We start from the raw sequence: 23,202 nt of genomic DNA, 5'->3' as shown, positions 1-23,202 counted from the left end.
AACTAATGAACCAGAAAAATTGTTACATACCCCCAAAATAATGTGTAAAGAATTCCAGGAGTAAGGGAAATGAAAGTAGAGATAACTTTCTGAATACTGAACACTGTGTTGAATATTGTGACCACGTATTGTCAAGTTATAAGAGTTTAAGAACAGGCCAAATTTTAAGTGATTTCTATTACATTTGTAACAAGATGCTATGGCATCCTTACTATAACGTGTGGCCCAGTATCACTCAAGTAAATCTCATAGATATCTGAAAAATCAAACAAATCCCATAGCACTCCAATGTCACCTTCAGAGATGATTCACAGGCTATTTTATATCGTTATATTTATACGGTAAAACACCTAATGTAGCAGTAGAAGAATGGCTTTTAAAGAGAAGAGTTAGAAAAATGAATGACTCTTTCATTTACCATGCAAGACAGAGATTAAGATGTCACAGAAACTGATGACAGCAAGTGTAAGATCGCATTTAATAAACACTGAAATCGCCAAATACTTAAACTCCATCCATGTTTTTTCCATGTACACAATTCAAGGTCATTTCTTTACCACTGACATATATTTCTGCAATCATGCAATAAAACTGAGAATTCTGAAATAGCTTCATGTTTTCAATAAAAAATTACCTTCTCCTCTACCTTTACATCTCCTATGGTTTGTGATTCTTGTAGTTGTTTCAAAGATTCACTAAAGAATAAATTAGAACTTTCTTGAAGAGTTTTCACTTGTCTCTCCAATTCATTTCTTTCTTCATCTGTCATTCTAGAATAAGCAGAAAGTATGAAAAGAGAAATGCAAGTCTTCAAGTGATAAAGATCACATATTAGGCTCAATGATTTTGCAATGTAAAATACTTGTCTAAATAAGCACACCATCATACAATAAAATAACACCTCATAGACAGATTGCTTAGGTCTTAGAATGGCTGTATGTGGAAATTAAGGATGGCCCTGAATACACCTAGGAACCTTTCTCTTGTGTTAAAAAGGGACTCAAGGACAGGATGTAAACTAACAAAGCAGCACCTCTCTAGCATATACAAGTTTCTAAAGTAACAAGAGGGAAAGATCTCATTGTTAGTCCCAACATGGGAAAGGGACAGTAAGGTACCATTATTCAAGATGAAACTTGTTTAAGCTGAAGGATGAATAAAGAGGAAATTTATAAGGAAATTAACCTGATTCTCTACGGTACAATATAAAATCATCATGGAATAATCCTAAAGAGGACAGCCAAAAAGGGTTTAAGAAAAGGATAGATTCAAATCCTTAAATCTACAGACAATTTCTGAAATTAAAGATGGGGAGGAGTCTTGAGTACCACAGAGATGCTTCCAGCTTGCAGCTGTTTACATCCTGAAATCACTACTTATTGGGTTTAAAAATGCCATTGTGTCTTTACATGTTCAGTCTTCACCCACAGTAAAAGTATTTTAAAAAAAGAGAAAGAATACTTTAAAAAGAAAGAAAAAAGAAAAGGGTAGACTCCTTCCCTGCCTGAGGCATTAGCTAAAATATATGAAGTGCCTTACTGCAAAAAGTAGAACCAAAATATGAGAAATCAGGTTGCCACAGGTCTCGGATAAGAAAATGAAGAAGATATTCACACACATTTTCCAAAAGGTAAGCCTCAAAGAGTACTACTTTGTATTAAGACTTGGCTTGAAGTCTTCACAACCAACTAGCTATTGATCCTTAATCTCTCTGAGCCTGTTTCTTATCAGTAATATATGGGGATAATAAGTCCATTTCAGACTTCTGTTAAGACTAAAAGTGACAACTGCTAACTGTATAATCTTACATAATTATATTACTAGGCAAATTTGTGATTAAGTTCCATTTTAAAAACCTCAACTAAAATTTACCATTTTCTATTTTGCTGAATGTTTTTAAGTCCAATTACCTACATTGAATAAAAGATCTAATGAAAACCATCATACTTGTCTCCATGTTTGGCCAAAAAGAGCTGCATGGTTTGAAGTGCCTCAGATAATTGTTCCTTCTTGGTTAATATTTCTTCACTGGAAATCTGCAAGGTAAGGAAAACACATTCACACTTGCCCCTCATGAAGACGAGACAACAGTAATTTCTAAAAACGAATCAAGTTGTCATCAAGACCCAAACGATATCTATTTTCTAGGTGACCCAAGTCAAACCCATTACTTATAATCAGTCTATAGGCCTGAATAAGAATACTTTATATTTAGAATGAATTATTAAGGAAAGCTTCTCTAACCATAATACTATCACTTTCATAAGGAAAGAATAATGCGTCATTATCTGGTTCTCGCATGTGTCCCAGCCTAACCATGAATAAAGGTCGTCTTAACACCCCAGGTGGCTAGAGGCTCAGCATCTCTGTACATCACAGTAAACAAAAATACACATGACTGAGGAACACTACCCCCAGCGAGGATCTTCCTTCCCCAAACTCCCAGATACAAGGCTCCTTTTGAGAAAACTACGATGACCGTTATATTCTGTAGGTCTCCTAATCAAAATTAAATAATTTTTATTGCTAAGCTTTTCACTAGTGAAAGTTGCCTGTGACGGTCAAAGGAATAAAATTGATCTGTTTGAGGAGGGCAAGAGGTCGTAACACTTTTTCCTCATTCATCAGTGTCTCATTTCTGAATACCTAATATCCGAAATTATCTGCCATTCTTTTAAATGGGCAGAAATGAGAGTAAGTGACGGGCCAAAGAAAAGGTGTCTTTTCCCCCAAAAGTCTTCTATTTAGAGTCAATTTAAAGTCTATTTGTCATGGTTATAGGTAGTAATGAGGTCATATTGATATTTTGAAAGGCATGCATTATTCACATCAAATTGCCTTAAATTCTTTTAACAGACAGATCATCAAGTGTTACTAGAAGTTTATAATTGAGACAGTGATCTGCATTTTAAAAAGTATCTGTTTACTTTTATGTCTGCTAGGTCTAAAACTGATCTAGTGAAATTTTGGAGAATTAAATACCACAGAATGAGAAAATACCAAGGGTTTATAATCCACATTTCTCAAAAGAAACTTGGTCTCCCAAGAAATCCTTGCTAAGATTAACGTCCCTATTTTAGTTCTCTTCATATTTGACAAGGGGGATAAAAAAGGATGAGGATATTTTAAACTAAATATTTGCATAACTTTGAAAAGCCTTGCGTTTAAAACACCAAATGCAATTGCGTTCCAACTTCTTATTTCTTCTACACTATAGGAAATATAGTACACAAAACTATGAGCTAATATGGCTATATTTCAATTGAATAATTCAAATACATAGTCAGGCCTGTAAACTTCTCCAAGGGGGAGCCACAGATAAGGTACATCTGCCTCACATCATAGGGAAAATTAAACAAGACTGAAGTTTTCCTCTATTTAATTATGTCCACAATGACTGTCAACTGATGACAAATGAGAAGCTAATGATAGGTAATAATAGCCCCCCGATATCCATAGGTCAAGAAGGGGCAGGACGGCAGTATAGGAAAAGTTTTCAAGAAAAATGCTGCTTCACTTAATGGGAATTTTTTTATAAATACAGCAGTAATTCCAATGCTGGTAGCAGCAGCAGCAATCCTGGAATTTACACCTTACCAAGCAGTGCCCTTGGAGCTTCAAGTGGTGGCAGTGCAATAGACACCATGGAGCACAAACAACTCAGGAGTGGGAACTATCCAGCCAGTGCCAAGGAGCTGGGGTACAGAAGATTGCCTACAGAACTGAAGAATCCATTTAAGTCAGGGAAAGCATCTAGAATTTCCAGTGACTGCCTGGAGAACACGCCTTTATAAAATGTAAAATGTCCAGAAAGGCACAACCAAGCTCAACCCTCAAAAATGTTAATATCCTAGTTTGTATTTCTATAATTGTTGCAAGTTTTTGTTTATATTTTTAAGAATGAGACTGCACACATCTATGATACAGAGTGCATGGATTTATTCTTGGCATAAAAAGGATGGCTCTGCTCTTCAGCAGTCCTCTTCACGGTCATCCTTCAAGAAGCAGATCTGACTATTAGGAAAAGCAGTATAACATTAGTTTACTGCTAATATGACTGATATATATGGTTCAGGCTTTGGAATCAGAAACACCTTCTGCCTGCTTGCCACATACTGTGATTCACTGGGCAAGTTACTTAACTTCCCTGATCCTCACTTGTAATTGCCTATAAAAATGGGGGGAAAGTAAGGAAAACTTTTCTTTAAGTGGACTGCATCTTCTCAGTAAATTTACCCAATATTATTAACAAGGACCTCAGTGAATACCTTTTGCTTAGAGAGCGGAGATTTTCCAGCCTTCTCTCCATCTCTCAAAGTCTTGCTGATATTTGATACCCATTTCTGTAATTCTTTGGCTTTTTCAACATGCTCTTTCTTTTCTTCTTCCAGTGACTTCTGACAGGTGTGAATAGTAACAAAAGATATTCCGGTAAATGACTGAGCTATTAATCTGACCTCTCCACAGAAAACAAGAATGTAAAAATGTGTTTTCATCACACACAGGTTACTGAAATCTTTTATTCATTCACTTAACCATGTTTATTGTATCACATAGCAAATGTACTTCCAAAAAAGGTTACGGTAGCAAAGGAAATTGTGATAAACATTCTTTAATCATCAGTCTAACCTCCCAGCTGGTCAATCAATATGACAAATTTAAAAAAAAAAACACCTCAATTTTCTTCATGAAGCACTGGAAAATCTTTGAATTGCTGCCTTTGCCTTAGCATTACAATCACAATAGTCTTGACAGAAAAGTCTGAGGAAATGGGAAGCTTCAAGGACAGAGAATGTGTACACACATATATGAAAATTACTTAGAATGAAGAAAACTCTTTCTCCCCTCTTCAACAGACAATCCATTCACAGTGCTACTTTAATCACCAAGTCTAGAAATGAGAGATTGTGGTAAACATTGAATATGTAAAGAAGTTTACTACATACAGAAAAACTACAAACTTTTCTTATTTTTTAAGGTAATCTGAAACACGATAGCCTCGGAGCTGTGGGAATTGGCATCTCTGATTCCATGGGGCTTTCTGAAGTGCTTTTTCAGTGAGTGTAATAAATCATTTTATAAACGGGAACACTAACATCAGGCTGGGTCCATTCAGTGATGAAGAGTTCTGAAGAAAAGATGCGCTGAACTTGCTGGACGTCATCAAGCTTATCCCACGTTCTAGGTACAATACTTTTATTTTAGTGTGGGCTAGATTTGAAAAAAATTTATATATCTCAAAGCTAAATGGAACCATCGTTAGAGCAGTAAATCTTTTCTTATTTTACATTTAAAAACTATCCTCTCTTAAACAGTCATCAATTTCTAGAAATAGTGCTTTGAGCAAGGGACACAATTACTAGACTGATACCATCTAACTGGTACCATCATCCTCTAGACAGATCACAGGAACTAACACATCTTCTTATGAAGAATAGTAGAGGCTAGAAATTCCTGTAATCAACGGTTCAGATACTTCTAAGAGTTTAAGTCCTGTGTGGAAATCAAAATCAGCTTTTTCTAAGGCTTCCTTGTATGTCAACTTTCTTTTTGTCTGGGGACATATTATATTCCTGACATAGGACTTTTGATCTTTGAGTTTTGTAGCAAGGAAGACATCTATAATACCTACTTGGAGAGCCTCTTCTATTGACAACCTGGAGTGACCCTGGGGCTCTATCAATCCCCCTGTCAAGTACTGAAACTCCAAACATCTGATTCCCATTTCCTTACTTATGATATTTGCATTCACGGCTTCCATCACTGACATCACTTTTTTCGTGACCGGATGGCCAATCCCCGTGATTACTAATTCACACTGTCGCAGCTGCTGGGCAAACCCCTCATCAACAAGGCCTCTGTGCAAAGCTTCGGCCACCCGGTACCTTTTGCCAGTCAGAGGATCAATTATCCCCCCTGTGCTGACTTGGGCTTCAAGGCATCTGAGGCCAGTAATCCGATCGATCAAATTTCTACGGGAGGCCTTTAAGACGCAGATCCTCTCCCCACTAGTGGTCAGCCAGTACCCTGCGATCGGACTCTGCTGATCCTTCTTGGGAACTAACCGGCTCAGCAAAGCATCAGCAAGTTCGGTAAGTGTGACGAGGCCTTCCTGATACTTTTTGACCAAGGCTTGGTCAACTGTTCCCTGCTCTACAGCCTCATCCATATTAAACTGTAATCCTGTTTTAGCATCAGTCAGCATATGAGAAGGATGCCCATAGGATTCAAAAAACGTGGCTTCCCTCCACTGATATTGCTGCCCTGAGAGCTCAAGATACGTACTTTTTTCTATTAGGTTTCTCTGGAAAGCCTCATACGCAGTCAGCTCTGCTCCTGTCTTAGTATCTACTACAGAAACCTTATGAGTTTTCGCTACATTGAGATTGGAAATGTTCCTCTCCCCAAATGGGAACAGAAAGCATTGGCAATCTACATCGAACACACACATTTGCAGTAATTCTGAGTAATACAGAGCGTGCTTATTATTGGGATTAGGGAACACTCTGGTGTTGCTCGATGGCTCATGTAAAAATTGTAGAATGGCATTATTCAACAATCCTTGTTGCAAAGCAACTTCAGGCGGAATGCGGATGCCTCTGACAGGGTCAATGACACCCCCACTAGCAATCTGGGCCTCCAAGATATGTTTACCTTTTTGTCGGTCAAGCATTCTATTTTCCATAGCTTGAAACACTGACAACATCTTAGAAGAATGTGAATAACCCACGGCTGCCTTCTCTGCCTCAAGGAGCCTAATTTTGAATTCAGGGTCAATAACTCCTTTAAGGATTGCATCTTCAACAGAATATGTCTGACCTGAAGTGGGATCGATTATAAAACCTGTTGCAGCCTGAGCTTCTAAAAATGCTAACGCTATCATTTTGTCTATTATGATTTTCTTGGCTGCTGAACTAAATGAAATCTTTTCTTTTGTGGATTCTAGATAAAGCCCTGCAATTGAGGTGGTTTTCGTCAAAAACTTGCTAAGAGTTTTCTGAACTTCTTCAACAGTCTTAAGACCAAGTCGCAGCTGCTCAATTGTTTTCATGTCCAGAAGCTTAGCTTCAACCAACTGCCTGGCAGTTACAGTATGCCGGAGCCCTTGGAATTTAAATTCCTCATCCCTAACCGAACATGCATTATCACCATCAAAGTTCTGGAAGGTCTCTGATTCTAAGCCTTTCTTAAGGAAATCTCCTCTCTTGAATCCACCAGATGCTCTGCACCCTCCAAGTATCCATTCTTCTTTACTGGAAACTGGCTTCCTTTCTTGTTTTAATGTTGTGACTTCTGTATGCATATCATACTGCTTGTTCTTAGCTATCTGTAACAGGAATTTATAAGACATTAAAAGTCATCTAAAGAACATTGCATCACTTTACCCATTCTTAATCCAAATATAATTTCTAGAAAAAGATAAGTAAAGAGAAGAAGAATTTCAAACCAAAGAGGAGTTCAGGAACAAATAATACTATTTTGAGAGCCTGAAGTTTACTTTAGATGACAATTAAGGTATTAAAACAGTACGTTTAAAATAAACTGAGATGAAATTTGCCCAGAGAATGCATCAGAACTTAAGGTTAACTTCTTAGTTTTTCCAGATTTTTGTTTTTGGTCATAGTTTACAAACTATAATCCCATAGCTATAACAGTATAACCATTACATCGGTGTGTTTAATCTCAAGCATTTAAACATTAAAGACTTATAATTTGTAGTAAAGATTCCAGTAAATCACTAGAAAATTATAGCATTATTTTCAGTCAGAACAACAAAGAGCCAATCAATCCCATTCAACATTGTTTAAAAAATTTGGTCTAGCAGAGAAAGGAAACGAGAGAGGAAACTTGACATTAGGTAGCTGATAAGGTCTCAGAATCCAGTTTATACCTCTAAGGGTGCCAAAAGCTTCACCAGGTTCATTTCACATTTGTCATCATGACATCTAACAGGTGGTCTGGAATTGTACAGGGATTGATTTCTTATCTTCTCTATTTCCGATAGTCTTGAAATCGGGTTTTTCTCATCAAAAGTTATCTGTAATTCGGTGCTTGTTTGAGAAAAATACTCAGAGTAACACTTTTGGCTTTTCTCTTTCTCTGTTGGAGCCCCTGACAGCCAGCACTTGGGTATCTTGGGTACCTGCTCAACAACCTGATGTTGCCACTTTTCTTCCGATTGCTGTGGTTCTTGAGCCCATCTCAGCAGAGGAGATCTGGCCGTTTGGTGAAGCTGTCCTGTGTTCCTAGAGGGGAGGTCTCCAGAGTTTTTACCCTCCCCTGCCACCTCAAAATCTGGTTTAAAGGTACAGTCTTTGGCTTGGCTCTTTTTTTGGATTTCACATTGGAGCAAAACTAATTGATGTTCCTGTTCCTTTATCTGTTGATCCATTTTTTGCTTCAGGTTTTCAACTTCACGTTTCTGGGCTACCAGCTCCTCTTCAAGTTTCTTACATTTTTGGTAATGATTTGCTTCCACATTCTGCCCTTGTTGGATTTGCTCACGATATTGTTGAAGCTGCCTTTCAAGTTCTCTAATATTTGTTTCACAGAGCTTAGCATTCTCTTGAGCTCTGCAGTTTTCTCGCTGAAGAGATACAAAGTCAAGCTTGATGCCTGAAATATCATTTTCAGTGATAACTTTGGAATCCATTAATTTTTCCATCTTTTTCCGAAATTCCTCTGCTGAACGTTTGAATTTATCAGATTCTTCCTGAAACAGAACCAGCTTTCTGTGGGTCATCTGCTCCTCTATGGTCTTTAAGTGCAATTCATCTTGTATCTTTTTCAACCTGTTATTTAACTCTTGTACCTGAGCTTGTTGTAGCTGCACTTTCTGCTCCCCCAGTCGCTTTTCTTCTTTGGAAGCGTTCAGCTCAGCATTCAGGTGTCTAACCTCCTTCTCAGTATTCTGGATAATAATGTTCTGCTTGTCACACTTTTGCTTAAATTCACTTACTAAGTTTTGACTTCTGGCCAGGTCTTCTTCTAGGCATCTAATTTTTTTATGGAAATCCTGTTCTGTTTTCGTCTGTTTGTGCAAGTGCTCATTTGTGTTGCGGAGCTGATCTTTAAAACCATCTGCCTGAATTTTCAGTGTTTCACATCTTTGCTGGATCGCTTGTTTCTCTAAAACCACATTCGTCGATTCTGCCTGAATTCTCTGCATCACCAATCTGGTTTCATTATTCTGCCTAGTAAGCTCATCTACTTTTTGTTTCAGCATTTCTGCACACTTATTACTTTTCTCCAATTCTTCATTAAGCTTTTGGATTTTATCATTATTTTCTTTCTCAGCTTTAATATTTTGAAGCAACTGTGCATGGCTTTTCTCAAATTGTTCTTTTAGATGATCTGATTTTCTCTGACAGATCTGCATTCTTTCATTAGAGAATTCCTTCTTATCCCAAAAAGAGTTATCTTGTGAATTTAAATGCTGAATATTCCTCTCAGCTATAGCATGTGTCCTGGTGATTCTGTCTACTTCTCGTTGCAGTTTCCCTTTTTCTTGTTGAAGGGATTCTAATTCTACTTCATAATTGTGCTTTATTTTCTTAAGGTCATTAGCTTCTTGCATGACTTCTTCGGCTTTGTCTGTGGTTTGGTTCAATTGCCGACCCAGTTCTCTGAGCTGCTGAGAATACCCTTCCTCTACCAGATGCTTCCTTTCCAACTCTAACTTAAGGCACTTTAGTGTATTGTTTGTTTCATCTAGTTTTTCTTTAAGCAGGCGAGCCTTTTCCTCAGATGAAGTTTTCTCAAGCTGGAGGGCATTCAGTTCATACTTCAGCTCTCTCATGTGTTTTTCAGCCTTTCTATTGGCGACTGTTAATTCATCTACCTGCTGCTTGAGTTCTTCTGCTTTCTGCTTGTCGTGCTCTATCTGTGTGACAGCACCAGTTGGCAACGTGTTTTCTCTGCACGAATACTGAATTTCTGTTATTCTTCTCCTCGCTTCCAATTCAATTTTCTGCTTTTCTTTCAACTGTTTCTCTGCGATCTGTTTTTGAGATGATAGATCTTTTTCCATCTGCTTCACCAGCTTCAAGAGTTCTTCTTCGTGGTCTCGCTTTCTTCTTAATTCTTCCATTAACTTATTTTTTTGTTGCTCCAAGTCATTGAGACTTGAATCTTTTCTTTTAAGATGATCTTCCAGTGTTCTTCTGGTGAAGGTGTTTTCCTCTAACTGGTTCCGGAAATTCAGAAGGTTTTCTTCCACAGCTGCTCTTTTGGCCTCAGCCTCTGCCGTGAGCCGCCTGACTCGCTCCAGCTCCCGTTGCGCAGCTTCCTTCTCTCTCACAATGGTCTCCAGTTCCCTGCGGTACAGCTTGGCTTCACTTTCAGCCCTGATTTTCTGCAGAGCGATGTCTTCCACATTTCGCTGCTGCTTTCTCAATTCATTTTCCGCAGCTTCCTTGACCTTCGGAAGCTCTTCCTCTACTCGGGACTTTTGTTTCTTTAGTTCAGCTACCATTTTCTCCAGTTCACTTATCTTTCCTGTAAGTTTGCTATTCTCAGTCATTGTTGCCTTCTGACGCTGAAGCAGATCTGAATATGCCCCATGTTCAGAAGTCTCCTTACACCTTTTAATCTACAAGAGATGTTTAAAAGTGTCAAACCTGTTCTAGTCAAATTTATCTTTAAAAATGTGAAGCAAGGCTCACAAAAGAACTTACAAAAACAAGTGAACACAAATGCAGAACAAGCAGTACTACCGCCACCATCACCACCACCACCTTCTTCAGAGAGGAAGCTTCAGAAAGTCAGCAAAAGGAGAAGACAAAATCCTTCAATGACCGGTTTCCTAAACCAAAGATTCCTTTTTTGTCTCTCAGGAATAATTTTTTTTAAAAAATTAGCTAGCTCAGGATTTTACATCAAGAAGAGGCCTTACAAAACATATGGCATGACCCCAACCTTTTACAGATGAGGAAACTGAGGTATAGGGAGGTTAAATAATAATGAAGCAGAAACTAAAACTTTCTCAACAGTGCTATTTCTGCTCTCACAAAAAAACTTAGTTTTGGAAGCTCAGAAGAACATACAACGTACAGGAACCGGATGACAATAAAGAGTTAAGTTTTCAATATCTAGTCCAATGGAAATTTAAAAGGATGTTTACAAGCCTCTGTTTTATGGTTAAAGAAACAAAATATGGAACTTTGGAACAAACAGCCAAATGAAGAAATATTACTTAATATGGGGGAGGAAGAAAATTATATAAAAACTTTAATTTCTAAAGACAAATTCCTTACTTGTTTATACTTGCCATATTATGACAGCTATAACCAGAATTGCTAATGCAAAGGCAGCTATAGTCCCTGGTGGCTTCAAAAAAGACGTGCTTCATATACTCACAGATTTTGTTGATGTTGTTAATGACATGCCTCATAGGAATCCACCTTGACAAGTACCTTTAGATACTCCGTAAATATAAAGATATTTGTTAAATAGAAATTCTTTTAACAATATGCTTAGGGATTCAGCCTGAATGTATAGAATAAAATATAAGAAATTTTTTTTACTCTGTTAATGACAAGATCGATCTCAGCTGGGAGGAGTATACTTTGCATTAACTATAGAATTACATGATCAGGGCTAGTTTTTAACTACGATTTAGTTTCTCTTTATTAATACCATAAGGGGGTTAGTTTCATATCATCAACTCAAAAAAATTATCATAATTAGAAACGACTTAAACAGAAGTAGAGAAATTATTCTACATAGATTTTTTTTTATTAAATTGAAAAGCTTTGGGTAAATTTCAATAATAAAATTTACATTATAGACTATACATCTTATTTTGCTTCCTCTCATTTCTTGATCCCCAATAATTTTGACAAAAATTTCAGTTGTTTCCTTTGCTAACCTAAATATGGTTTATAATGAGAACTCATGTAAAACAAATCTCATCACAGTCTGCAGTACTTAGTGCTCTGTTTTCTTTATTTTGTTATCAGGGACAACTCTTAGTGACACTTAAGCATTTTATCTGCTTAAATATTAAATTTTCAATATTTTTTCAATAGTTGACTTCTAATAGGGTCTTTCTCAAGTCTTCATCAAACCTCGTTTAAACTTAGCTATTGCTAAGAAGTTTTGAGTTTTTTTCCTTAAGTATGTTCAGAGGTTTAAAAAAAAAAAAGAAAATTCTCTTGGTGAAAAATGTTTGTTGTGGAGCCCTCAGTATTTTAATTAAAGTCATTTTATTATTGTTAATAATCTTACATTGTCTAGATAATGCTGAACTTTTTAGTAAATACTAGAAACACTACTATAAATAATGTAGTCCTATTGATTTGCTTTCCTGTAGATCTCAAACATATTCATATAAAAATAACTTCCTCAAGTTTTCTCTAAATTTTCCCCAAGGAGACATGCTGTCCTTTAATCTCAGCAATTAATGTTTAAAACATTTTGCTCTCAACATAGACTAGAAACTCTTTTTATCCATCTAATATCCATTATAGATACTCTGATTACATTTCTAATTTGGTACTAAATTCTGAAATTCACCCGTATCCCTCTTTGATTTTATGTTTGTTATGGAAAATTCTACTCTCAGTACAAGGTTTCTCATGTAGATCTTTACAGACTCAGTTTCAGAAACACTACTCTTCAGACTCTAAAAACAGAACTATATATTTTTAACAAGATAGTCCATTAATAAGATTCTTTAGAGGTGAATTTATATTCAGAAATTTTTTAATGCATTTTAAATTATAGACTTTACATGGTCTTCCATAAACTATATTGTTTTGACTTTCGAGTCACTATAATTCTTTTACATTTCAAATCATAACAAGTATATTTTGTATATTCAAGCTTTGTGAATTATCATTTGGTTCAATCAACTTTAGTATTTCTACCTGATCAGATAAATTGAGCAAAGTGGCTCATATATGTGCAATCAGATAGATACACGCTATGAGAAAGGAGAAGGACTTAAATTATTTTATTTTACATTAACTACTAAACATATAGTTTAAAAGACCTATATACCATTTAAAATGGAATTGTATCTCTTAAAAAGTAAAAAAATATGGATGTTCTTTCATAGTGAGAAGTATATGACAATTATTTGGATGGTCACAAATATTCTGGTTTTCCTTTCTAAGTACAAAGGAAACTAGTTACAAAGACTTGCAATTAGCTATGTTAGTGATTTAGTCGCAGAAAACTGTTAACACTGAACAGACTAAAATAGTTCACAAAAGCAGTCACAGTTTTAGAAATGAAAAATAATATCTATTATTAGATATTTACTACTGTTTTGATTCTCATTATATGAAGTATAATCACCTTCAAAATTTCTACAGTATAATTTAAAATGGCTAATATCCCACAATTTACTAATTTTAGCATTCAGTGTACTATTTTTGTCTGTTCTGAGGTTAGAAATAAAAAGCATATAAAGATAACTGAGCACAGAATAATCCCTTCAAAAGTATATACAATAGCATTTTATGACAATACAGTTTCATAAATAACTCCTCACTCTTTCTATTTCTGAATGTTTTTAAAATGCAGAGTCCAAGCCACAGAAGTCCTCCAAATTAGAATGCTCCTTAAACAGTCTTTTAGTCTTTTTACTATATACTATATCATTTTGGCAAAAATAAAAACAAACAAAAAAACACAACTCTTAAAAAGCACTGTCATTTTGTACAAACACTCACTACTTCTAAATTAATGGCTTTTGTTTTAAATCCTTGAAGATGCAAATTAATTTAAAATGCATAAGACAAGCTGTTCGTGTAATAGTTCTATAGACATTATAACATTAGTAAGTATACTTCAAAGAAGCATACTTCTCAACTGTGAGAAAACTAAAAAAAGTCTGCCAGTACCAACGTTTCATAATTTAACAGAATCATTTAAATCATTAACCCTATCATATTAGAGTCCTAGAGTGAAAATTAAAATGGTATTTTATTTGAGAAAATCTTAAAAATAAGTAAAAAAAAACCTAGGCCTCTACTCTTTTTCACTGTAATTTTAGAATTAAATTATACTTATATATCAGCTACCAACCATGTAAATTTATCATGAAACCTTGTTTGTTTTCCCGAACCATACTATATACTTCCTTCTTAGTTAGCTGTTCATCATTAATGGTTACCTCTTCCTCTTCCAGCCTCTTCAATGAATCACCAGCAAATTTAATATATTGTGTCATGAGGGTGACGAGAGCAGTATACCGTGTCCTTAGGTCCATGAACTGCAAGGAAGGAAAAAATAATAAAAATATAAGCTCTAGATGCCTTAAGTGAGTTGAATAAATGTTAAGTAATGATTACAATATTAACTAGGCTTTGTGACAGCAAAGTACACAACTCCCCGATAACAGCAACTGGGTACAAATGAGCTTATTATTATTGTACAAACCATACTAAATGACACTGCTCTTCCAAATTTAATCAGGAAGCACATTTATTATTCTCATAGGTTTAAAAAACTTAAAATGTAACGTTATAGGTAGAGATTCTTTGGGGGATGATGAAAAAGTTCTGGAAATGGATAGTGGTCACAACATTTTGAATGTACTGAATGCTACTGAATTGTACACTTAAAAATGGTCAAAATGGTACATTTTCCATTATGTATATTTTATCATACAAATAAATACATTTTTTAAGCACCGTTTCTCTCTTCTACAACCCATCCCTTCTCTATTGTACTTTTATTACCTCTTGAATAATGAGATCTGCAGAGCTCTGCATTCTTCTGCGTTTCACCGGAGATTTTTGTTGTGAATCTACCATGGCCCTGTAGGTCATTGTTTGTAATTCGTAGTCCTGGGCAAAAGAGTCAGTAAGATTAAATTAACTTAAAGTACTTAAAGATTAAATTAACTTAAAGTAATTAAAAGTAAAGTACTAAAGCTTAATTCTACAGTGATTCGACACAGAGAAATGGAACTTAGTTTCACTAAATAACTTTAAAGACAATAATGCAAAACAAGATTTTTAGAAATCTATCCAATCCTGGGACGTTTCCAAGGTGCTAATGAAATCAGAAACATTTAGGATGGTCAGGAAATTTCCTAAGTCTCTGTAGAAACTCAGGAAAACATTAATACAATACACCAGTTGTCTTCAGCTTCCCTTTCCTCTAAGCAATGGAACTGCAGATTTTGGTGACTAAAGCTGAGATATTGTTAACAACTTCAAAAAGCATGAGTTCTCAAAAAGTTACGAGATTTTTCTAGCATTATTAAAAAGATTGAGAAAGGAGGGAGAGAGAGAGGGAGGGGCATAAGGTGATTAACAAATGAATTTCAGAGCTCTGTATTTCTTATGTGCGTGGAGGGGTATGTGTGCACATGCTGTGTGACAGAGAGAAAATGAATGAACCCGGGGCTGTCATGTGAGGCAGATTTCATAAAAAATTATTAGGTAAGTGCCAAAAAGTTTTCAAATGAAGATCCTGTTTTCACTTTTTAACACAAGGTGAAATGACATTCAAAGGCTTTCGTAAAGTACAATGTAGAATCACATACCTGAATATTAAATTTGATACAAATAACTGAATCGTCTTACCTTCACTGTAGTTGAGTACTGTTCTGCGTATTTTTGACACTCATCCATTTTGCTCTGTTTCATTTCTATTTCGGATACCAGCATCTATAAATACACACAATTTAGAAGAAAAATGACAAGGAACTCTATGCTATTCAACTCTATGCTCAGGAATTAAGAAATACGTATATCATTTAGTAATATAGCTCCTTAGCCCTTAGTACATAATACGTAATTTACCTTATGGGTAAATCACAAACTTCCAGATTAAGACATGTAAGCGACCCACCCACATGGGGCTTTCAAAGCAGAAATTACTAAAGTCCACAGGAATTATGCAAAAGTAGACTTGAAGCTCTTGGTTCCCACATATTCCTGATCAAAACAGAGCTAGAAATTACTGGCCCCTCAAGATGGAACAAAAATCTACAGAATTGTACACTTGAAACCTATGTAATTTTATTAACCATTATCACCCCAATAAACTTGAATTAAAAATGAAAAATCTCAAATCATTGAACTTTCTGTGGCTATTTAATTTTCTATCAGTAACCATTTTTTATTTATTTAGGATCCCACAAAACTATTAAAACCAGCAGAGTACCAAAGAAATTTCCATACCTATGACTAGATAATCATTAGGTATTTGAAAACTGCCCCAACATATTCTTTCTTCTTCCTTATGCTTTTGAAAATGACTTCCAAGAAATCAAAGTGAGTGATATATGTAAGGTTGGATTGCAGGATTTTAATATTTATAATTTACTTCCTACCTTCCTCCAAATAGCTGCTGGCTTCTTTTAACAAGAGAAAGGAAGATAAGGGTCATTACTGACCAAATGCACACATAACCTTAGTACAAGGAATTTTGTTTACATACCTTTTGTTGATTCAACTGTGTGGCTAGGGTTTTACTATTTTCAGGCTGATTTTCCTGAATCTTTCTCTGAGTCATTTCAACTTGTTGGATCCAATCATCTAAAGGGTGAAAGGTATCTCTGTAGTACTTGAGCGATTTGCCAATGCCTTCTAAGTCCCGTAACCTAAGAAAAACGTAACAGAATAGTCATAGCTTCCAACAGTATCCACTAGGAGGGTATAGTAAAGAAGGGAGAGACAAAACAACTGCACCACAACGCTGCACTAAGCACAACAATAGGGGTATGGGTAATGATCAAGGCTACAGCACTCTGAGGCACATCTCCAAGGGCATTCCACACTGGCGTGGGTTGAATGTAAATATTTTCCTCCTGGAGTTGTGCAACTTATTTTGCTCTTGGTGTTGTACAACAGATTATCCTAGGGGCAAGCCCAAGAGACTAAAGCAGTGAAACTGGAAACTTAACCATAATTATTATTAATACCCAAAGCTTGCATCAAATGGCACTTCACTTTTGAAATAATAACAAGGTAGTTCAATGAATGGTTCAACATGGACTCGGAGTACTTTCTAGGAGTGATTAAATACATCAGCTTCTATGATTATAAAAACCACTACATTAAACATATATGTCACATGTTTTTTAGAGATGAGCTATATATGTTTGAATATAATTTTACTTCTCAAGAACGGCATTATATCAAAAGCTTTTTATTTGCATTAAGATAAACACGAAAATAAATGAGAAAAGACACTATTCCATTTTTTAGATGAGCCCTAAAACCATCCCATTTTCTCTCACTTTTTTCTTTTAGTCACTGGTTGAATGATTTCAAAGTTTTCGTATCTTTGATAAAAATAAAAAACATAAAAAAACAGGTCATTACAATTTCCTTATACCTCTTAAGTATAGTATAGTTTGCTACATATAGCCCTACAAAATGCATGATCCATGCTCTTACTAAGTCTTATAAGTTGGTAATCACTTTGAATTATTTGAATATTGTTTGAATATTAGAAGTTGGCAAAAGGAGAGAACTATATTGTTTTACCCTTCAGAAATAAACAAGTGGATTAACTATACAAATGATAACTATGCAAATAGTATATCGATAGCTTTAATAACAAAGAGTCGAAAAAGATTTATTTGAAGTTAAATATCTTACTTAAGTCCGCCATGTAAGAAAGATACTTTGATAGAGCTCTTGCACTTAACACAATTAACTACATGTGGAATTTAACTACATATATGAAATTACATATGAATATTTTTTAAAGCCTATTAAGTTTAGATTTTACCAAGAACACAGGGATAGACATTACAGCTCTGCTGAAACTGAACAAAAATTATACTAACCTGTTGTCAATCTGCACATGAATATTTTGCCACCTTTCAACTAATTGATCTGCTTTTTCTTTGTGCCAGTCAAAATCAAGGTCCCGTTCTTTATATGTTTTAAACATTTCATCGCTGATGGCTTTCGCTTTCTGCAACTCATCCTCTAATGCATGGAATACCTCTCTGTTTTCATCTACTTCAGATCTCCATTGCTAAAATACATTAATTGGCGAAAGTTATAAAAATGTGTCAACACATTTATTTACCTAATTTTACAATTATTTACAAATGACTGATACAAAATCAGATAAAGGAAAGAATATCTTTCATATACAAAAATAATATATTAGGCTGACCCTTATGACATTGCCAATTTTTTACTGTACTTTGATCTAAATAAGCCTGACAATTTTATAAAGATCAGCCTAAGAGGATTTGCATATAAATAAAACAAAATATATTCTATAAGTAAATCTGTTCCCTCTATGACTCTTTTTCATTGCCTATTTTTAAAACATCTACCAACATCATTGTTTCATTGAAAATTCATTGAAAGTCACTGAGATAACTTTTCACAACTGTTTTGCAATAGTTTTACTCAGTTGTTTATATATAAAAGTATAGATACAGGTAAGTATAACTACCAGTCTTTTCCCTTTCTTAAATTAATTCCTCTATTTACCCGCTTTGATTTCTTAAAGTAACTGCCTCTTTCAGCAAGAGAATATATTACAAATAATTAAAATTTTAGGTCAAGCCTTCTTGCTGCCAAAATGAATTGATTACAAAAAGCTACTGTCAAGATGATTCAAACTTCCAATGAGAAGAACTCACCTCGAACTAAAAATGCCTGAATATAATTATTTGTAGTAAGCTATGGCATTAAAGAGATATGAAATGGAATGAACATAAATATAATCAAATTAAAATATATAATGGTTGATGTTTGAAGATCTAAATGTCAAAGAAATACTTTTCGAGTACGACCTTGAAAAGCAGCCAAGTGAGACACATACCTTTAAAGTACTTATTAGATTCTCAATATTATTCTTGTCTGCTATAACTGCTTCTTCTTCACACAGTTTAGTTTCATAGAGTTTTACAAGGGATTCTGCAGCTTGAGTGTTTTTTAACACCAAATTAACAGTTTTCAACCTAGTAAGAGAATTAAACAATAACCTTCCATTGGTAAATGTTTATTTTCCCATAATGCAGTCCTGAAGCACCATTTTGATGCATGAACTAGCATGTTCACCATGGAACACAACACATTTACCACAAGATTAATATTCAGCTGATTCTTCTTTAGAGACAGCAGGTGCTCCAACCCATTCCTTGACCACAGTGGTACTTAGCAACAGATTCCAAGATAAGATGGTTTTCTTTCAAACCTTATTCAGACCAAGCTTAAGAGAAAAACTGTATAGGCTAGAACAGCTGAGCTACCAAAACCACAGGCAAAATGTGGGAAGATCATACGTTATGCCCTAATCTCTGAGGCACATTCCCTTTCAACAAGAAGCATCATCATAAATCCACAGAAATGTTTGTTTAATATATTTGTTATTTTAAAAAGTGAAAGTGAATAGTTATTTTCATATAAATGAATGTTTTAAATTAACAGTATATACACAGACACACACTCAGAGGGTGCCAGAAAACTGTATACACATTTTAAGAAAGGAAAGACCGTATTAAAATTGTAATACTCAATATATACCGATAACAAAAGATGGATACAAGTCACGTTTGACTTCTGCAATTACAAGAGGTGCTCAAAGTGGTTACCATCAGTGTAATTTTAATAGTTTCTTCCTTTCTTAAAATGTGTATACATTTGTGTGTGTGTGTGTATATACATACATATATATAAATAGAGAGAGAGCGAGTAAACAGTTGTATGAAGCAAATTGACATTAGCAGTGGTTACATACTTCTCTATGTACATGGAAGACATAGAATAGACTTGGTTCATGTTCTGAATGACCACACTGAGCTCAGATCGTAAAGTCGGAACTGACGGAGAGGCTGCTGCTTGACTGAAAAATTCTTCACATTTATTTGTGATCGTTCCCAAATCATCTTTAAGACGCTCCAGCTCTTTCTTTAGTTTCTATAAAACAGAGAACAAACATAGGTATTAGGTTTTACTCCAGATAGGGCATCTTTCTTAAAACAGTTTTAAAACAGACATTTTACATTATGATGATGAACTTAAAATTCTACACATTCTTTAATTTTTCTTTATCAAATACACTAAGCCATAGAATTCAAGTTTTATTATCAAAAATTCCCTTACTGCCTATCTTTTCAGGCCCAAACATCTAACTTAGTGCTTTTTGCATATAGCAGATAATCAACAAGCGTATAATGACTTTCATGGTGAGAAGCCCTTATAGCTTCCATCATAATGGGTAGAAGGGCACATGTTCCTGGGTTTACCTCAGTCAGAGGTAGAATTGAATTACAGAATCCTAGTTTTTAATGAACAATAAATACATCACCAGACCTCACAGAGTGACCACTGGGCAAAGTCGAACATATAAGAGGTCACAGAGGTGATAGTCATTAAGATAGTAAATTATCTTAGGTTAATTTTTATCCCAACACCTTTAAAAATCTTACCTCCTGCTCTGTAATCCTGAACACGCTTTCATGCAAATCATCTCGTTCTAGCGGAGTTCGAATCTGTCTAATCAACCGATCTTCACAGTTCTCTAACCGAAGTCTAATGTTTCTTACTTCAGAGATGTAGAGATTATAAACAGATTCCTCTTGCTCCTCTGTGAAAGTAAATATTAACATTTAGAAAATTCCTTGTTTTCTATCTTTTAGAAGCATTCGCTCATGTTTTAATATGGCAGTTTTACTGCTACTAGGACATAGAGAGTCACGATAATGTTACCAGTTATCATCATGACCTGACCCTAAGGATAAAAACCTTAAAATAATGGCCTTACAATTTACAAAGAATTCGTAAAATTTCCTTAATGTCATTTGAAGTACGATTTCTGATTTATCATGTCCAAGGAAAGTACTATATTGCTTTCATGTTCACAAAAATGTGAATTACATTAGTTGCAAATTATAAAAATTAAATAAAAATCCTTAAAAATGAAAGGCAGATAAAATGTGTTAATGTTTAAAATCTTTTTAACAGAACATTACTAATATAGTTTTTGTCTCTTAGTAATAGCAAGAGTTCAGAATAAAGTTTATAGTTAATGAAAGTTAACTAGACAAAATCTTTTTCTTTAACCCCTATATAAAATCCAAGTTTAGTTATGGGAAATCACTGCACCTTTCTCCCAGTTTTGCTGTGAATCTAAACCTGCTATTAAAAATAGTCTTTTTAAAAAAATCTAAGTGGTAGATTGGTACATGAAAAAATGATTCAGAAAAGAATCTTTTCTGAAACTAAAAGATTATCATTCTGAACATTACATTGCAAAATACTGAAAATATTGAAAAGTAGATGTATTAAGAATTAATCATTTGTGGGTGGGGCAGTGGATTCCAGCTCAACTCACACTGAGAATGTAAGAACTACAAATAAAATTTCTATAACTTTAAGTTTTGTGTCTAAAAAAAACAAATTAATCATTTGTTACACTATTTCGTTGGTATCTTTCATTAATTCATCATTTAGACGTAAATGAATCCCTCTTGCATCTTCCTATCTCAAACACGATTTTAACATTCCAGCAACTGTGTCTACCTATCACAGGCTGAGTAATGTAACACACCTAAGAGTGAAATTCTCATTGAGAGCAGAAAATAACCTATGGGAGGGAGAAAAACACAAGAATTCCCATGCTTTACCTCTTTCTGCAGATTTAAGAAGTTCTTGATAGTACTGTTTACATACATTAACTTCCTTTTCCAGTTGGGTTATATCTGAGCCTGAAAATACTTGGGATTCCTGGCTATCTTCCAGAAAATCTTCAAAGCGAGACTGTAGATTACTCAGAACTTGCTGATGTTCACCTGGTAACATTGTCTTTATCTAAAGAAGACCAATGATCCATATAATTAAGTGATTATAGCACTAAGAGCTAAATTTAAAGGGGACAGATCTCAGATTAGAGTCTCATGTTACATGCCAGTTCATATTAACAGTCATTAATAAAAGAACCATTTGAAATTAATTTTCTTTTTCATTAATACTTTGAGGTTTTAAAAAACACAAGGAAAAACAAGACTATAAAATTCAATAAATGAAATTAAACTGTACCCATCTCCAGATGTCCAAACACTATATCTTACCTCCCTATCAAAATATAAGAACTAAATAAAATGTGTAATCTCCAGATATCCCCAATTCTTAGAAGGTGCCTTGTATATCACAGCTGTATAACAAATGATCATTGAATGAGTGAATATTACCACGGATCTGCTGGGCTCTGCCCTATTCTATAGCACTCAGAAACTATACCCCTCATGATAAGTTGCCCCACATTTTTGGACAGATTAAGATGATGTGTAGATTTATACTTACTGAAGCCACATTGCTAGCTCGAATTCTATCAATTTCATTGACGAGATAATGCCAGGATACCACACTCTTCATGTTAACGTGAGTCTCATGCCAAAGAGTTAGGACACTCTGATACTGTTGCTCAATTCTGAAATGTATGAAAGAAAACACAGATTCAGCCTTTTCACTCCCTCTGACAACATGGTACAACTTTTCTTTTCGTTTGTAAAATATCCCACGTTTACTAGTTTGAGATCCTTCTAATCCTGTGGGCCTTGATAAAGTATTGATTATTTCTTTAACTTTTCGAGAGCTTCCAAAGCCAACTCTCTGTCTTTTAGCTAATGCATACAAACCTGTTTGCAAAGTCGACTGCGTCTTTGTTTGGTGGAGGAACTGTAAAGCACACAGATGGGACCATAGCTTCATTCCCAGTAGGGCTAATGACCTTCCATTTGGCACGATGAGAGTTGTTCGCCAAAACACATTCATCATCTTTATAAATGGTTATCTGGTTTTAAATGAAGAACAGAAAAACCAAATGAGGTCACTGTTGACTAATCTTTTTTCCATACCCAATCTTGGAATTTTTTTTGTTGGTGTTTTTTTGTTGTCTTTGTTTTTGAGGTGGAAAGCTTTACTAGTGAGCAATATGACCTCATTTCTAAAATATCTGAATAATGCCAGAAACGGGTCTGTTTCTAGGAGTTATAAGTACCTCAATTTGTCTGTAGTCACAGATGGCTTTGATCGGAATAGAAGTTTTGAGTGGACAGTCAGGATTCCTTGGCTTCAGCTGAATTACTGTTTTTGCTCTCCCCATCAGGCTTGCCACTGTGCTTTTATACTGTAAAAGTTCTTCTTTCTCTTCCTAAGAAATAAACAAGATGGATTTGAAGTGGTAAAAGACGCGTATTCTCTGTTGTTTGGGGGATTTCCACAAACGAAACATCATCAAAAAAAGTCTTCCCGGATCACATGGTCT

The 23,202-nt window shown here is 35.0% G+C and overlaps 1 protein-coding gene across 14 annotated transcripts in view; it reads right to left on the bottom strand.

The window, feature by feature from the left end:
- Positions 1 to 23,202, bottom strand: part of DST (dystonin) — a 438,529-nt gene that overhangs the window by 137,766 nt on the left and 277,561 nt on the right. For all 14 annotated transcript variants that reach the window (XM_081039430.1, XM_081039437.1, XM_081039438.1 and 11 more), the window contains 15 exons: positions 22,936 to 23,088; positions 22,574 to 22,728; positions 22,239 to 22,365; positions 21,563 to 21,746; positions 20,366 to 20,523; positions 19,675 to 19,853; positions 18,757 to 18,895; positions 17,759 to 17,952; positions 16,402 to 16,564; positions 15,543 to 15,626; positions 14,691 to 14,798; positions 14,123 to 14,221; positions 4,269 to 4,397; positions 1,948 to 2,036; positions 635 to 770 (listed from right to left, as the gene is read on the bottom strand). In XM_081039430.1, the coding sequence (XP_080895556.1) occupies positions 635 to 770; positions 1,948 to 2,036; positions 4,269 to 4,397; positions 14,123 to 14,221; positions 14,691 to 14,798; positions 15,543 to 15,626; positions 16,402 to 16,564; positions 17,759 to 17,952; positions 18,757 to 18,895; positions 19,675 to 19,853; positions 20,366 to 20,523; positions 21,563 to 21,746; positions 22,239 to 22,365; positions 22,574 to 22,728; positions 22,936 to 23,088 (2,097 nt within the window). The remainder of the gene's footprint in view (positions 1 to 634; positions 771 to 1,947; positions 2,037 to 4,268; positions 4,398 to 14,122; positions 14,222 to 14,690; positions 14,799 to 15,542; positions 15,627 to 16,401; positions 16,565 to 17,758; positions 17,953 to 18,756; positions 18,896 to 19,674; positions 19,854 to 20,365; positions 20,524 to 21,562; positions 21,747 to 22,238; positions 22,366 to 22,573; positions 22,729 to 22,935; positions 23,089 to 23,202) is intronic.

Source organism: Rhinolophus hipposideros (genome assembly GCF_964194185.1).
Source record: "Rhinolophus hipposideros genome assembly, chromosome: 3".
Lineage (NCBI taxonomy): Eukaryota > Metazoa > Chordata > Mammalia > Chiroptera > Rhinolophidae > Rhinolophus > Rhinolophus hipposideros.
Note: the sequence above shows the minus strand (reverse complement) of the source record. Positions and strands in the feature narration are given on the sequence as shown.